Here is an 18,038-nt window from a genome sequence, read left to right on the forward strand (position 1 = left end):
CTTGTGACTTCTGAAAAGAGAATTCGGAAATGTGCACGTCGGAAAGTCCAACTCACCGAACATTTCGGAGATACTATGGACAGGCCTTTAGTCGTTTGTCTGGAAAATACATTTGTGTTTAAAAAAGAGATCTTGAAAAATCGTATCGTGAACCTTTTATTGTGTTTTCGAACTGTATGGTGAGTTGAGTGAATCGATACATGCCTAGTACTCTATATCTCAGTTTGGCTGAAACCTATTAGTGTTCCTATATACTGTATTCTTTGATGGATCATTCGGTGACAATAGCAGATCTACAAGCGCTTGCAGATCTGTGAACTAGTTCTTTAACACAGCAGCCATTCAGCCTTTTACTTGTCTCATTACTTGGGCTAGCAGTGCTGCAACGTCATCATTAACTGCCAATGAGGGACCAGCATTCCTGGTGATGCCAGTGGTGATGCCAGTGGCGTGCTCTGCTGGCGCACAAGTAGGCCATACATGGCCTACTTGTGCACAAGACGCAAGTTGGCACCTCGACAGAGTGCATTTCTAGTTATTACTTGCGCAAGCAGAGCAAACAAGTACTGTAATCGGCTAGGTATGTATGTATGTATGTAGTATGTACACATGTATGTATGTAGGCTATATCGGTGTCTCCCTTTTTTGAAGACCGTAGCCCTGAATCAGCTGTGAATGTATATATGTACTGTATGTACTGTATGTCGGTGTCTCCTCTTGTTGAAGACCGTTCGTAGCCCAATCAGGGATATCTGGCAACGTCATCATTAACAGCCAATGAGGGACCAGCATTCCTTGAGATGCCACTGGTGATGTCAGCAGAGTTTGGTATACAAGAGCGTTCCTGGTAATGTCTTCATTAACGGCCAATGAGGCCAGCAGGGCACACCTCCTGGCGTAAACTACCTGGGGTGCTGGTGCTAACAGAAGTGGAAGTTAAAATGAACTCCCGACATGTTTTTGAAGTTAAATATCCCTTTAAGAGGCAGCAGCGGCAGCAAGGTGGGAACTGATGCGAGTGTGAATGGCGTTCCTGCAGAGCAGCTTTACACGCTGCGCATGTGGCAGCTTGCCTTGCTCAGCCCAACACTGACGAAGGTGTGTGTGTGTGTGTGTGTGTGGGTGTGTGTGCGTGTGTGTCATTTTCAAAAATAGTGGAAACAGCAGATCTAAAAGCTCACAACGTGTCGCATCGCAACAAGTTGTGAGCTATTTCCACTATCAATGTTCTTTTTCAAGTATAAAGTTGTCAAATATGTCAGTCATTTCTTTGTATATTTAGGTTATGTGTCATATCTGCCATGTGCAACTTCAAAGCCAACAAGCCAAACAGAAATGTAATTGTCAACGACGGAAACACAATTAAATCGTTCATCGCAATTATTTGAGTGACAATTAATCGTCATGTAAAATGTCATAATCGTGACATACCTATGTGGCATTGAATCACAGACCTACAATGATGAGGTCCCCACAAGCATAGCGATAAAAGTGTGCGAGCGTACGTGTGCGTACGCGTGTGCATGTGTGTGTGCAACATGTGCAGGCATGCAGGCATAGATGCATTTGTCTGCATGCATTGTGTGTGTCTGCGTGTTTGTGTTAAATTCGCTGTGGCAATTGTGTGTACATATATGTACGAGACGAGTGTATGTGGGGGAGGTCTGTATATTAGATTTCTGTGCGTGCGTGCGTGCAAGTGTGTGTGTGTGTGTGTGTGTGTGTGTGTGTGTGTGTGTGTGTGTGTGTGTGTGTGTGTGTGTGTGTGTGTGTGTGTGTGTGTGTGTGTGTGTGTGCATTGCTCAGTTCAACAGAGGCAGGTGGGATCAGCCCGCAGGCCTCGGCCTGTTATTCAAATGAGGCAATTAAGAAACCCACCAGGGTGCCCACACACACACACACACACACACACACACACACACACACACACACACACACACACACACACACACACACACACACACACACACACACACACACACACCGCCCCCGGGCCATTAGGACAAGAGGAAGCTGCTACAGATGTTTTTGAAGTGGTTTGGAGAGAGGGATCACAGCTCTGCCGTTTAGTGTTTAAACCCAGTACATTTTTAAGTACTTTTACTATGAAATATCTTCGCTGTCGGGCAAGAGACCTTTTATATCCATATTCTAACTTTGTGTGCTTTCATTTATTTATTTTAATTAAGGTTCTGTTCCATTCTATGTTATTGTGCATGTTAGCTCAGTGGGGTTCCATTTGTGCACTCGCAGAGTAGGGCTGCAACGAACGATTTATCGGATTATGGCACTTATTTAGCTATTACCTTATACATTATATTTGAGGTTCATTAGACATGTTTTAACTAACAAAAAATACATTAAAGATGAATAATTCATTCAAAAATACATAAATTATTACATTTTTGCTCAGCTGCCAATTAGGTTGCTAGTAAAAGACAAGAAAATAAATACCTTTTTCTGACTGCATACTGATTAAAGAATAGCTACACATTCGTCAGGCTAAAGGGTAACAGTACTCTTCAAATAGGTCATTTAAAAATAAACATTCGAGTCATATTCTTTGTTCTTGACCCTATATTCCTGCACGGTATTAATAAAGATTCCAGTGATTAGTTGCCGATTCGATTACGATTATTAAATTAGTTGGCAACTAATTGAATAATCGATTCGATTACGATTAATCGATTAATCGTTGCAGCCCTATCTCAGAGTTATGGGGGTACTTGAAATCGTAAAACGTTTGAGAACCACTTCACTAAATAGAACAATATTCATTAGTATCATTGGTAACACCCCCACTATGGCTGCTGACTGTCCATAGAGCCTATTCATTATCCTGGGAGTGAATAATTTCATGCCAGATCCTTGCACAGTGTTTGTGCCAAGTTTGATGCGTATTGGAGCGTCTATGCACCCTTGTGGCCCCCTGTGATTGTCTTCATGGCAGAGCCCTGGTGAACAGTGTTTGTGCCAAGGGCGGAGAAACGGAGCGCCTGTGGCCCCTCGGGGGCCCCGTGGTGTGACCGTTCTCATGCCAGACCCCTGAACAGAGTTTGGAGCGGAGCAATGGATGCTACGTTTGTGACGTCCGCTATCGATCTACACCTTTTAATCCAGGATTATTACAAGACATAGTAGGGGTGGGCGATATGGAAAAATACAATATCACGATATTTTCCCAAGCTATATCACCATACACGATTTTATCACGATTCTTGTTCACGTTGGTTTTTATGGTTATTTTTCAAGTCACTTTACAAAAACTAGACTATCTGGGTTTTGGGAGGTCTTAATTTGAACTTTACAAGTATGTAACTCTGACAGTATACAAATGAAACCAAATGGACCCGTAAGAGTCAGAGTTAAGTGGAGACCTTGACATTTTAAAGTTTGAGAACTGATGATTTTGACCAAAATGAGGTTTAAATTGAATTCTGCAATGAATCTCTGTATTAACGATTAAACAGGATGTTTTACAAGGCTCCCTCATTGTATCACGATATATACGATACCTCTGAAAAGGCATATCGTGGACACATTGTATTGTCTCAACGATAATTATCACCATATCGCCCACCCCTAAGACATTAACCAATTTAAACACATTTTATATTTTGTCTATTCGTGAATAGCCAATCTACAAGCTCATGTGTAGTAATGTGAAACATTGTGACCTTGTACATTCGCTTATTTTTAATGGTTTTAACTTTTTTTTAAAGGTTAATGCCCTACTTGATCAAACTACAGCGTCACACAAGCATCAAAAGTAGCAGATCCATAAGCTCGAAACGCGGTGTGCTTTTAGCTCGCCGATCTATACTGCTTTTGCGACTTTTGAAATGAAATCCCGAAAAGTTCCGACATAACGAGGCTTCCCCCCCCTACGGAGACGATATTTTCATGCTAATGCTTTTGTACTCCTTCTTCTTCCACTACTGCATTTAGCGACTATAATGGCTCCACTATTCTCCATTTCCTCATTATTAAACCTCTGTTGGGGTATTAAGTCTTTCCCATAATGCATTTGTGACAGCGGTTTGGTTTGACATGAACGGCGCCCCGGCCTCGTCCCGCCCCGCCTGGCGTCCTTCTCCTGTTTCCCCTCTCTCTCTCTCTCTCTCTCTCTCTCTCTCTCTCTCTCTCTCTCTCTCTCTCTCTCTGAAGTAGCGCGGTCGATACGCCACGGAAGCTCCTCTCTATGAAATGAAAACGTTTGCGCAAAGCCACTCCCGGAGAGTGTGTGTGTGCGTGGGTGCATGGCATGGGCGCCAAACTCTCTCAAACAAACTCCCTCCCCCCCAAAAAAACCCACACAAACATCTAGACTTTCACGTGTCGCGTCACGTCAGACCGCAGCGTTGACACGCGCGCAGCCGCAGGCCTAGCGCTGAGTTTCCTGTTAGCAGCAGGGCGTTTCCTTTTCCTGTCCACACAGGATGCCCACATGACACCTGATCCCTTTCTCTCCAGTCAGGTGTCAGAACCATCGGAAGCATTTTTCTTACGGAGATTAACTGAGGTTATGATGGTATGTAAGAGAGAGGATACTTTTGGTGCTCAGGGGTGAAAGTAGGTGGAGTAAAGTGCTGGTTCTTAAACTTTTAAATGGCAAGGCCCACCCTATGAATGGAACTAACGGGTCCATTTGGTTCCATTTGTACACTGTCAGAGTTACAGCCTTGTAAGGGTTGATTTAGAACCAGGGTTCCCACGGTCATGAAATTCCTGGAAATATTTTGAAATTAGAAAAATATTTTTCCAGTACTGGAAAGGTTCTGGAATTGATCAAGGGTCCTGGAAGGTACTGGAAAAAATAGCTATGCATTGTCTTTGGTTATTGATTTTGTTAATACCAAATTAAACATTGGCCAAATTGTCAAATATTAGAGGAAGAAATTGTGAAAATAGCAGATCTACATGCTCACAACGCCTCGCAACGCGAGGCGTTGTGAGCATGTAGATTTTGTATAACACAATAAAACTGTTATACAAAATTGGAAATGAATTGGTAAAGATGTGTGGGAACCCTGTTGAACCCCACTTTGAGAACCACTGATTTAACGACGATGCATATGAAAATGTAATAAAGATTATTAACGAAAAAGAAAAGTCTTGACACATTCTATATATAGAATGTGTCTATAGTCTTAAGTCTAATACAGTAATGGTCTCTTTCACTGTTTCTCTCTCTCTCTCTCTCTCTCTCTCTCTCTGTCTCTCTCGCACACACACACACACACACACACACACACACACACACACACACACACACACACACACACACACACTATAACTCCCAGCATGCCTTGGTGGTGCTCAGACGCCACCCTGCCCTGCGGCCGCTGATTGATGAGGTTAACGACTCTCTTAATTAGCCGTGAAAGACACTTCAACCTGGAGGATGAAGATAAGGAGGAAAAAGGAAAACACTAAGCCAAAGGGAGACTCATAATATCACCACTGGTGGTGATTTACAGCAGTTGTTCCTCCCCATGTCAGATTTTACCCCATGTGTCAAGGACCACCATAACTCTGGGAGTGTACAACTGGAACCAAATGGACCTGTGAGGGTCCATTTGGTTCCAGTAGTACACTCTCAGAGTTACAGAACTGCACGGGTCCATTTAGAACCTTCTCAAGGAGCGCTGAAGGTTCCTGATGTTTTAGATTCTAAAACGGCTAGCCGCTAGTTCCATTCCTTGATTCTGATTGGCTGGTTTACCTTGATTGCCATGGTATATGAGACTATAACCCACACCTTGAATCAGTTTATATCAAACCCAGTTGCGTTATTTCGTTCCACAGTGTTCCACAGTGCACCAATTATCTGGATCTGTGTTGTTGGCAAAAAAGCTGGGAACTACTTTCTTGTAGCTGAGAACTTTCTTGCAGACCTTGTAGTGAATTATTAGTGAAATAGAACAGTTTTAATCGTTTTTTCATGTTGCCATATTGTAACGTTTTAGAAAAGCAATAAGCCACGCGAGGCTTGTGGTTACCTGTATTTTACACCGGCTGAGAGGGTTGGAGACACTCGGCTACGCCTCGTGTCTCCCTAGCCTCTCAGCCGGTGTAAAATACCAGGTAACCACTCGCCTCTTGTGGCTTATTGCTTCAGTAACTTGCTGTAGGCCTATAGCAAATATCCCAGGTTGTTTCAAGGTTTTAAAGAGAGAAAATGTTTTTTTTTTTCATATTATAAATATTGTATTAAAGGAGAATTACGGACTAAACCGCTTTCTTACCTTTTAATGTTTTTGTTTTTTTATCTCCAAAATACTCGGCCAGTTGTTAATTTATCAAAATAGTCAATAATGTGTTCATTTTGGCTGACCCGCGACCACAGCCTACAACGGGCTTACGCTCCAAGATCCCCTTTTTTCGGTACTTCTCTGCTGTTTATAAACACACTGATGAGCTAACATTCAGACGCTACAGCAGGGTTATGTCATTGTTGAGATTCTGCCGTAAAACGGTTCACTCACGTTCAAAGTCTCGTCTTGCGAGATTTCCGTATCCTATTGAACCCAATAGGATCCAATATTGGCTATTTAGAGAAAATAACTGAAAAAATAAGTTTTTTTTTCTTCTTCCTAAGATAAAATAACGACAATAAAAGGTAAGAAAGCGATTTAGTCCGTAATTCTACTAAAGCCAGCGCAACATACTGGCTCCGCTGTGCGGGGGGGATGAATGGGGAGGCGGGGGAAGACACGCGAACCAGCGGCTCGCGGGGAGCAGCTGAAGTTGAAGTAGATGAAGTTGATTGAGACAGGCACCTGTCGGTCATTCTGACCTCATGAATTATTAAGTAGAAATTGGATGGCAAATCACAACCTCTGCCCCTGATTTCTCACATGCCCCTCTTCTAGCGCCACCATCAGGCCGAATTTGCAAAACACATTTTTGAACATACAGATTTTGGCCTAAAATCACGCAAATTGGAAGGCAAATCACAACCTCCGCCCCTGATTTCTCGCATGACCCATAGCGCCACCATGAGGCTGCCGACCTGACGGTCGATTAGGGAGTCTTACTGGACTTAACGTACGTCATCACGCATGATGTTATTGTTTAGGGGCTGCACTTGTCTTGTTATAACACTCAAACACAGGATTTCTTTTCACTTATTTTGCCCTTATGTCCTTACTATCACTACAGATATGCTCTAACGGTGTGAAAAACATATCCTTCATTTCACAACATCTTTAACATAAAAAAAAAAATCTGGTCAATTTGCCAATTATTTGGCCTCCATATTGACAATGTCTGGTTTTGTCTGAACCGGGAGTGAGAGTTTTCTGCTTTGTCCTGTCAGGGAGCCACCGATCACATCGGTCTGTCTTTAAAGACAAGCCCCCATCTCTCCCCTTCATACTGTCCAGCAAAGCTGCAGTACGTGCACACACACACACACACACACACACACACACACACACACACACACACACACACACACACACACACACACACACACATACACACACATACATGCACACACGCGCGCGCGCACACACCCACCGCATGCAGGGCGGCTCAGACCTGCTCCATCACTTTGATGTGACGTTAATTGCCTGCTGTTTGCCCAAGCGTTGACAGGTAGAGATCCCTGTGTGTGTGTGTGTGTGTGTGTGTGTGTGTGTGTGTGTGTGTGTGTGTGTGTGTGTGCGTGTGCGTGCGCACGTGCTTGCGATGGCCAAGCTAGCATATCATCACTGTCAGGCAGAAACCTTGTATCTCCAAGTCTCAAATGTGTATGTTTTTTTCCCGTAAAGTAAAAGCCCTGCTTCATCATACAAAACTGTCGCACAAGACTAGTTAAAATAGCAGATCTACAAGCACACAACAGCGTTGTGTGCTTGTAGATCGGCTTGTAGATCGGCTGTTTTCACTAGTTTAAATCATTTTTAAAATGGTAAATACAAAAGGAGCGGTTTTGTACATACAATGTTTCCACCCGACAACAATGGTGTGATATAATGTGAGAAGTAGACATTGTGGGGACTGAGTTCCTGGTCGTTCACAAGAGAAATGGATGTTTTATGGTTACACCATTTATTCTCACATGCACGTCCCGGTGTCACACATGTATGATAACATGATAGATCTGTACAAGCTCATGGTGTGTGCTTGTATACTGTAGATCATGTTGTGAGCTTGTAGATCGGGTAATTTTGGCTTCAGTGCTGGACAAAAGAATGCCAAACAATGTTGTTGCTGTCGGGACGGGCTGAAGCCTCCATAGAATATTTCCATTTTGCAACTTTTTTTGTGTGTTTTTCTTTTTTCTCGTAATATAATATCCTACTTAATCATACAGATACTACAGCGCCGCACAAAAGGATCAAACGTATGCAGATGCACAAGCTCGAAGCGCGGTGCGAAGTGACACGTTTTGAGCTTGTAGATCTGCTATACTTGTGCTACTCCGTATCAGTTTTGGATATAATTTATGATCTTTTTCGACAGATGATTTGTAAAAAGAAAATGCATTCCTTAAATTGCTTTCCCAATGTCCTCGCAAGTATAATAAAACATGTGTGTGTGTGCGTGCATGCGTGTGTGCGTGCGTGCATGCATGCATGCTTTTGTGTGTTTGTGCGTGTGTGTGTGCGTGCGCGTGTGTGTTAGAAAGGTGTGTAATGGCAGACACATCAGCAGAGGAAAGAAAGTCTGACATTTCACAGGAAAGCAAAACGCCCCGAGTCTGAGAGATGATGCAATGCTGTAGAGCCAGTACTGTACCTGAAAAACCACAACAAGACAGTTATCCACAACACGGATCTTTAATGTGTGTGCATGCATGCGTGCGTGTGCGTGTGTGGTTTTGTTTCATTGCTTTAATTACTGTTTCTAGCAGAACTGACACACCCTCCTAAAAGCCAATGACCACCCTGCTTCTAACTGCTGGTCTGTGTGTGGTAGAAATAGCGCCCCCCAGAGGGTCAAAGACAGTTCATCCTGCACTGCCTATGAGCTTGACATGGCTGGTAGAGTAAGACAAACCTAAATTAAAACGTAAAAAAAAGGTTCTGTGTGTTCATTTGGTCCAGGTAGCAGTGGTGGAAGAAGTATTCAGATTTATTTCCCCTAGATTTAAGTCCTGCATTCAAAACGTAAAAGAAGTAAAGTATTGTCATCAAAATAAAGTACCAAAGTCATTATGCAGTGTCACAGTTTTCCAAATCTTTCAAAAATAACCGATCTATAAGCTCACAACACATCACGTCATGTCACATTGTGTGCTTGTTGGGACTCTGCACTGGTCACTTCTTTTTTGCACTGACTTTTGGACACTTTTTGGTCTTTGGTATGACCTGGCCGGGGAACGAACCCCCGACCTCCCAGTCTCAGTCCGCCCCACAAGGAAACTGAGCTGGCTTTTAATGTATGGTTTAGAACAGGGGTCTTCAACAGGAGGTCTGGGACCCCTAGGGGGTCATCAGAGTTACTACAGGGGGTCCTTCAAATCTTTGTGTGGTAGAAACCTTTTTACTCCTTTTTTATATGAACCACTTGAACCCTAACGTCCATATTCTGAGAACTTTAGCCAAAAATAGCAGATCTACAAGCTCACAACGCCTCGCGCTGCGAGGCATTGTGAGCTTGTAGATCGGCTATTTTCGGCAAAGAGGTTTGGTGTAGAGGAGAAAAAAAGAGCAGACTATAAGAACAGAGTTTTATTGACGGTTCAAGTGGTTAAATATCTGAAAACACACATTTACATGAATCCAAAATACACCGATGAGTGTGCTGTCAAACGATGAAACTACATGGAATCTGGGGGTCCCTGCTTCATCTCTCTCAGCTAAGGGGTCCTTGGCCTGAAAACGTTGAAGACCCCTGGTTTAGAATAATAATCTAGATCCACAACCTTTTGTGTTTTTTTGTGAATTAGTGCCCTACTACTCAGACTAAAGTATCAAAAGTAGCAGATCCACTTCCAGCTTGTATATATCTGCTATTTGCTACTTTAGAATTTAAATCCTACAGTTTCGTACATAAGAGGCTTCCACCCCACGGCGACGATAAGTGACTGTCGATTTTAAACGCGTGTGAAATGAAAATCAGCTGAGGTCCCGAAGGACTCCAGAGTTGGAAAAACAAGCCATCTAATCGGATGTAGATGCGATAGGAATCTGTGTGTGTGTGTGTGTGTGCGTGTGCGTGTGCGTGTGCGTGTGGCGTGTGGCGTGTGCGTGTGTGCGTGCGTGCGTGCGTGCGTGCGTGTGTCTCTCTTGACGCTAGCAGCGCTTCTTTAGTCTCCGTAATGTCTCCTCTTCCTCGGGGTGGAAGAGAGACGAACAACGGTCCTCGCCTGCTAACGCACGTTTGATGTGACATACATGCAGTAAAGGCTCATTCCACCTGTTTTCATCCCATTTAGACCTGGGACCACTTTAACCATTGTTTTATGTTTTAACTATTGAAAAATAGCAGATATACAACCTCACTACTGTCAGCTTGTAGATCTGCTATTTTTGAAAAGTTTTTTTTTTTTTTTTTTTTTTTGGGCAAATCTTTTAATTTATCTTTTTCAATGCAAGCAAACATTTGTAACTCAAATATTTGCTTCTGGGGGGTCCCTGATACATAATATTTTGAGATGGGGTTGGCGGCCAAATACATGTAACTTTGGGGGTCCTTGACATGGAAAACGTTTGAGAACCACTGATATAGAAGAAGGATTTAGAAGACATTTATAGAATTGGTTCACAAATATCCAAATCTTCTAAATTTTCACAAAAATAGCAGATCTACAAGCTTGCAGCGCGGCACTCGGTGCCGCGCTGTGAGCTTGTATATCTGCTATTTTTCAATAGGCCTAGCTAAAGCATAAAACAATGAATAGTAATAATGCGTAATAATGCGTTCCAGGTCTAAACAGGTTTACTCCGTAATGTCTCATCCTCCTCGGGGTGGAACAGAGAAACGAGCGTCCCCCCGCTCGCTCTAACGCGCGTTTGATGTGACATAAAAGGCTCATTCCGCCCGTTTTTATCCTGTCACCGCAAAGCCGCAGGGCGACCGCGAACACGAAACCGCCGCGCCCCTTCTATATCTTCTTCTCCTGCTTGTCAAGCTGTAAATTACGGCTCCACAAAACTCAGCCCGTGTTTCATCTCCGGAGATGCTATCGTTTAGCTCTTGTTTCTATCAGGGCTCTCTGGTTCATCACAGCTGCTCTGCTCCGAGCCTCGGTTTTAAGTCACAGTGTTCGTTTGTTAATAAAATAGTTAAATAGCTCTGTATTCTGACTGTAATCATTGCTATGGTGTGTTTGTAGCTTCAAAAATAGCAGATCTACAAGCTCGCAGCGCGTCTCAACGTGCCCGCGTTGTGAGCTTGTAGATCTGCTATTTTTCGGGGGCGAACGTGTCCCCCAAGAATATGGATTGATTCATTGATTGATTGATTGATTGATGCCAATGGATTGTATGGAGTGTTGGCAAAGACAATTCGTACATTGACATCTTGAGCTTGTAGATCTGCTATTTTTGGGGACAAACGTGCCCCCCAAGAATATGCATTGATTGATTGATTGATTGGTTGATTGATTGATTGATTGTATGCCGATGGATTGTATGGAGTGTTTGGCAAAGACAATTCGTACATTGACATCTTTTCTTCCCTGTCTGCACCGAGACAACCAAGGTCCATTTTGACTAAGAATAGAACAGAGATGTCTCTCTCTCCGTCTGCCTCTCTGTCTGACCTCCAGTGTTGTATTTGACAGCAAATTTTGATTTAGTTTTAGTCATAGTCTTTTGAATACAATCTCATTTAGTTTTAGTCATAATTTAGTCACCTGTACAGTTTTAGTTTTAGTCTAATTTTAGTCGACTAAATATCATATGATTTTAGTTGACAAAATCTACAGTTGATTTAGTCGACTAAAATGTATTTTGGCAGGCCTCGATGGCATCGTAATGACACTTGCGACGCGTTGTGAGCTTGTAGATCTGCTATTTTCAGCACGCAACACCTGAGAGCAACCAAACATAAAATGACTATCTTCTCCACTAGTCCCTCAACGTTTTAGTCTAGTTTTTATTTTGTTGACGAAATTGTCAATATATTTAGTCTTAGTTTTAGTCATCACAGTTTAGTTTTTATTTAGTTTTTATTTAGTTTTCGTCAGTGAAAAAAAACGCAGTCGACAAACATTTTTCGTCGTAGTTTTAGTCGACGAAATCAACACTGCTGACCTCTCTGTTGTGTTTCCCTGTGTTCTCTCCAGACCTGTCGGAGAAGAAGAGTGACCTGCGGGTGTGCGACGAGTCCTCGTGTCGCTACGGAGGCGTGTGCCGCGACGACGGAGCCACGCTCAAATGTGTCTGCCAGTTCCAGGTAGGAGAAACCATATATGAAACACTAGATAACCTCATCCGGCTGTGCGGTTCATTGGAGCGACGCGTAACTGTAGTCCGGACTTCCTAGAAAAAAACGAAGGGATCGCTGTAGAGATCTGCAGCGGAAGTGCGCTCCCGCTGGACTTGCAGGACCGGACGCAAATAGTTGCGGCGCTGGGGGTATTTTAATTCCTGCGGGCGGGAGCAGGTGGTCAAAATAAAGCCAGTGGACCCTGCAAAATCCCGCACTCTCCCGCAATAAACCAAACACAGAGCTTATATCTATACTTTAGCAAGATGTGAATATGTAGAGCAGTGGTTCTCAACCTGTGGGTCGGGACCCCCAGATGGGTCCCCAAATTATTTTGGGAGGTCCCCAGATGTTTAGCTAAATGTTAACATTATTTAATCACTCAACAGTAAACAGACCAACATACAGTATAAATGTATACACAGTATCTGCACATTTATATTTGTGACAATTTAGCGACTTTAAAGACCTTTTTAGTACCTCTGGTCAAACATTAGTCAAATTGTGAAATATTAGAGGTAGAAATTGTGAAAATAGCAGATCTACATGCTCACAGCATGTAGATCGGCTATTTTCACAATGGTATAGATCGAGTCAAACTAAATGCAATGCTAACTCCTACAATTCCAAGTGCTTGTGCAGGGTGAGGGGGTCCCCAGTTAAAATATGATTATTTTGGGGGTCACGGCCTGAAAAGATTGAGAACCACTGATGTAGAGAACGTGATTTCCCCTGCTGAGGACGACGCACGCACCTGCAGTGCGTGGAGTCTCTCACGTGCACGCGTGAGAGACGCGTATGTCACCAATTCCGTATGTGTGCCACACATGGAAGCGATGCGCACGGATTCCCTTGGTCCCTCGATGGAGGCGTCTACCTTTCTATGTCTGTGTCGTGCGTGACAGCTAGGAGAAACGCTCAAATGTCTCTGTCAGTTCCAGGAAGGAGAAACACACTGACTGAGGCATGCTGGGATTTTATTTTTTTGTATTATTCTTATTTGAACTTTATCTGCCAAGGTCAGCTGTCAACACCAGGCTGTTTGTGTGTGTGTGTCTGTGTGTGCGTGCGTGTGTGTGTGTGTGTGTGTGTGTGTGTGTGTGTGCGTGCGTGTGTGTGTGTGCGTGCGTGTGTGTGTGTGTGTGCGTGCGTGTGTGTCAGCATCTGATGTGTGTGTAGGTTGTGTGTGTTTGATGCTTACTGTATGTGTGTCAGCATTTCATGCGTGCGTGCATATCGTCGTGACGACTCCAGCAGAGAGAGGAGAGAGAATGGCTTGTTCCCCGGGCAACAGGCTCTGTCTGACTTAACCCCTCCTTCCCTGTGCGCACACACGCACGCACGCACGCACGCACGCACGCACGCACGCACGCACGCACGCACGCACGCACACACACACACACACACACACACACACACACACACACACACACACACACACACAGTCAGTGATACACTATCGTATGGATACCCTGCGTCTCTGGTGTGCTGGGGAAGTTAAGTGGTTAATTCTTCCAACACGCTCTGTTTCCTCAGACGTCTGCCTCGGCTCCTCCTTTCCTCCTTTCCTTGCCTCCTCATCTGAGTCTGTGGATCTGAGTTTACCAATAATGAGTACCTGAGACGAAAAACAGTCTAAGTCTGTTTTTATCTGGTGGAAACCAGATCAGTAATCACCTCACTTTCTTTGACGACCATTGAGTACCTCTTCTGGATAGGCTATTCATGTCACATGGTAGAGCTAAGGGCCAATCGCAGGACAGTACCCCAGGAGCGCCATTCTAGACAATGGGGCGCTCCTCCAGGCTATGGGGAAAATTAGCTGTTGGAAAAAGTACTCAAATGTTTTACTTAAGTAAAAGTATCGTAAAAGTATCAATACTGCACTGTAGATGTACTCAGTTATAAGTAAAAGTCCAGAATTCTAAATGTACTTGAGTAAAAGTATGAAAGTATTGTCATCAAAATGTACTTAAAGTAGCAAAAGTACAGATGCGACACGTTGTGAGCTTGTAGATCGGCTATTTTCAAAAAGCCTAGGTATGAATTAGGACGGCCGAGTGAGACACACGATCTAATTAGCTGCTACAGCTCTCAGCTGCGAGTGCGCACTGCCTGTGCAAGTGTGTATGCTTCTACTTGTCGGGTGTCACGCAGCCAATATCAAAGGATGCGCGCTGCCCGGTGCCTGGCTGTCTGACCTGAGAATGAACTGGGATGATGGGTCAGTCCACTTAATGAGCTTGAGTGTTTGACACGGGGGGAGACTGGTGATACCCCCGCTATCCTTGGAATAGTCCAAAATTTAGCTGAAATCTGATTGGCTCGAGGGGTTCCACCCAATCATATTACAGGTTTTGCAGCTGATCTACAAGCTCATAACGTGTCAAATCAGTGATCCGATATGGGCTTGTAGATCAGCTTTTTCGGCACAGACACGTTGAGCAGACAGGGAGACAGCGCTACATTTGAGATAGTAACGTTACCCTCAAGGAAGAAAGTGATGTATGATAACTTGGGGATCAGGTGCACCATGTGGGTGAGCAAGCAACAGAACATCTTCTTCCTGGCTTTCTTCTTTCTTATCCAACATCATTATTAAAGCATAGGTAACTTTTCAAGCACAAACTAGTGACACATGATAGCACTTTATGAATGTCATGTGTGGGCTCCCAAATCAATATGAAGAATGGTTTGGTGTGTTGCAACAATGTGTCTAGTTATCTAAAGTATGGAAATTAGTCATAATATGATTATGTCATGCAAAAATAATCTAAAAGCTAGCAAGTCAAAAAGTCTAGATTTACTTCCATTATAGCAATGATGCTCCCCTCAAATCCCCCAAACCAGGACACCAGAGTTAAAGTGGTTAAGTGTTATGCATCTTGCCTGGTGCTCATTGGGGCTTAAAGGACATGTATAACAATATGTAGGCATCACAATATTATTGTTTCAGAAATTCAGTCCTAGTTCTCAAAATGTTCACAGGATCATAGATGTTGTTAAAAACTCTGAATTGCTGTTGAAACAAGAATTTCCTGTAATGCCAATCTCATATAGCCTATAGATCTAGCCTGTTTGTACAGTAGATGTATTATCAGACAGAACGCTTAATTGTTTTCAATACTTTAGCTAACTAGACAAAGTTCTGATTGCATGCACTCATTTTTGTATGTAATCATGTTCATTCTTCACCCATTCATAATAGCCCTACTGCTTCTTTTTTCCTTTCTATTTCCTATTCCATTTCTATGTACACATGCTTGACTCTTATTGCACATTTGCTTGAGCACTGCTGCTATTCATTAGTGATTGTATATTCTGCACAACATCTCCACATATTTAAGCTGCTATTTTTAAGGTAGTGTTTGATTGTTACTGTTTTGGCTCAAGTCAGAGTAGACTATGTTGTCTCATTCACTTGCTGGTGATGATGGTGGTCTGCATGTTTTATTTGCTCATTTATCCATAGGACTGTTGTGGATTATACTGTACTAGCCCTTACCCGTTCAAAGATATGAGCTCCGAAATGATGTGCAGTGTGTGGGTTATGGGATGTGTGCACATGAGGGATGGAAAGTAACTTTAACTGGTGCTGGCATGATAATATGTAGGAGCATCAATGTAAGAAATACCCGTTTAATGGCTACAGAGATACTGTGTACCGACCTGCATGATTTTTGGACAACATCTGTAAACCCCCCCCCCCGCCCCCACACACACACACACACACACACACACACACACACACACACACACACACACACACACACACACACACACACACACACACACACAGAGAGCTGGTTAAACATGTTGCCTCAAGCTAGATGCAGAATAGATATGCCTCATGCTAGATGCAGAATAGATAGATACACATATACACTAATATACAGCATATGATTTGTGAAAGTGACAAATGGGCTTCACAGTTATGTCAGGTGTGTTCATATGCTAATGGCGATTTCAGATCAATTGCTCCAGCCATTGAGGAGAAACGCTGTGAGAGACACTCACTCAGACATTCGGAAAATTATAGTATAGATTGAAAGTGCATATCTGTGCATGTATGTGATTATGTAGTGATCTTGGTTAGATCAAGCTAGAATTCATCTAAACACTACAGTGTAGTGTATAGTAAGTACTATTGCAATTTGTTTTAGGGTTTTTCATATAATGACTGGACTATTAGCTGTGTACAGCAGATGCTCCGCAAGCTTCGTAGCCGACATTAAAGAGTACACTGTAAACACTTTCTTTTGTAATACACTATTTTAGTGAAAAATAAAAACTACAAAAAGGAGAAAATGACAGGATGAGCATATAAGGAGGGGAGGAGGTAGAAAAGACCACTGGCCACTATTTCTGACATGGCTGCAAGCACTATAGCACAATATATTACCACAGGTCTACTACTAAATTCAGTTTTAAATAATTGTAGTTCACCACACCATTCCACCAGATTTTATATTGACTGTGTCAATTCTTGTTGTTTAACATTTTGGATATAGATATTTTTTTGATTTACCAGACTGTAAACCACAAACTAGTCATGTTTAATCTGTTAAATTGTTAATGCACTCCCCCCTCGTTCTGTTCAATTGTCTGTTTTAATGTTATCTGCTCCCTTTCTCTGCTGAATATTGCTTGTACAATCTTATACTGTTGTTCCACAAACTGTTGGAGATATACTGTTTTTCCACTTTCCATAAGTATTATGTCTTATAATTGCGACCGTAGGTCGCACTTACTACAGAAAGCTCCACCAGGTGTCCGTGCGTCCGTCAGTCAGTCCGTCACACGTCAGACGTCACACTTTTGCCCTGCTCATATCTCCGCAACCGTTGCCCCGATCCATGCCAGATTTTGCACACACACTCCTTACCTGCCAAACTACAACCTCCAAGGACCCCCAGAGCTCCAGGGACCCCCAGCTCCCTCGGGGACCCCCAAGTGTAAAAAATGAGCACATGTGCAAAAATTACCAAATGACCACCCCAACGGGGCTGCTCACGGGGAATTCCTGGGGACCACCCACTCCTGGTGCTCCAGAACTGATGCAAAAGTGGTGACGCCCCCAGTGGAGGACCCCCTCCACTGCAGCTCACATAAAATGCCGTAACTCGGCCTAGGAGCGTCCGGGAGAGCTGCTCCTACAGATGTTGCCCTAAAATCACGAAAGTCACTACACAGTATGTCTACACTCATGTCATCAACATGGCTCAGGAAGATTTTGGAAAAACAAATTTTTGCCCTATTTGTGGAGATAAGTGACCTACGGTCGCTTATCTCCCGATTAGGGAGTCTTACTGGTTCCTAATATACCGGTATATGAGTTAAGTAAAAAAATCTAATTAAAAAAATGAGGGGAGAGTGCCTTAAGAATTTAACAGATTAAAAAATTCTAGTTTGTGGTTTACAGTCTGGTAAATAAAAAAAGGTACATCTATATTCAAAATGTTAAAATATGGACATGGGATTAATACCATTTTCAGGGTTTCTGATCCGGTCGGGAGCGGAAAAAACTTGATGTCATGTTTTTTTTTTTTTTTTTTTTTGTCGCATACCTAAGACAATAATTTGATTGCAATGAATTTACCCCCTTTGATTCCGGATGGGGACCCAAATGCTTCTCCCAAATGCATTCAGAA

At 43.1% G+C, this 18,038-nt stretch overlaps 1 protein-coding gene across 1 annotated transcript in view; it reads left to right on the plus strand.

Annotated features, from left to right (window-relative positions):
- The window catches only part of tmeff1a (transmembrane protein with EGF-like and two follistatin-like domains 1a), a gene marked incomplete at both ends in the record, with an annotated part of 134,576 nt that overhangs the window by 59,223 nt on the left and 57,315 nt on the right, over positions 1 to 18,038 (plus strand). The window contains one exon of the mRNA XM_080725935.1: positions 12,245 to 12,354. Within this exon, the coding sequence (XP_080582061.1) occupies positions 12,245 to 12,354 (110 nt within the window). The remainder of the gene's footprint in view (positions 1 to 12,244; positions 12,355 to 18,038) is intronic.

The sequence above is a fragment of the Nannobrachium achirus genome, assembly GCF_963921795.1.
Source record: "Nannobrachium achirus genome assembly, chromosome: 5".
NCBI classification, from domain to species: domain Eukaryota; kingdom Metazoa; phylum Chordata; class Actinopteri; order Myctophiformes; family Myctophidae; genus Nannobrachium; species Nannobrachium achirus.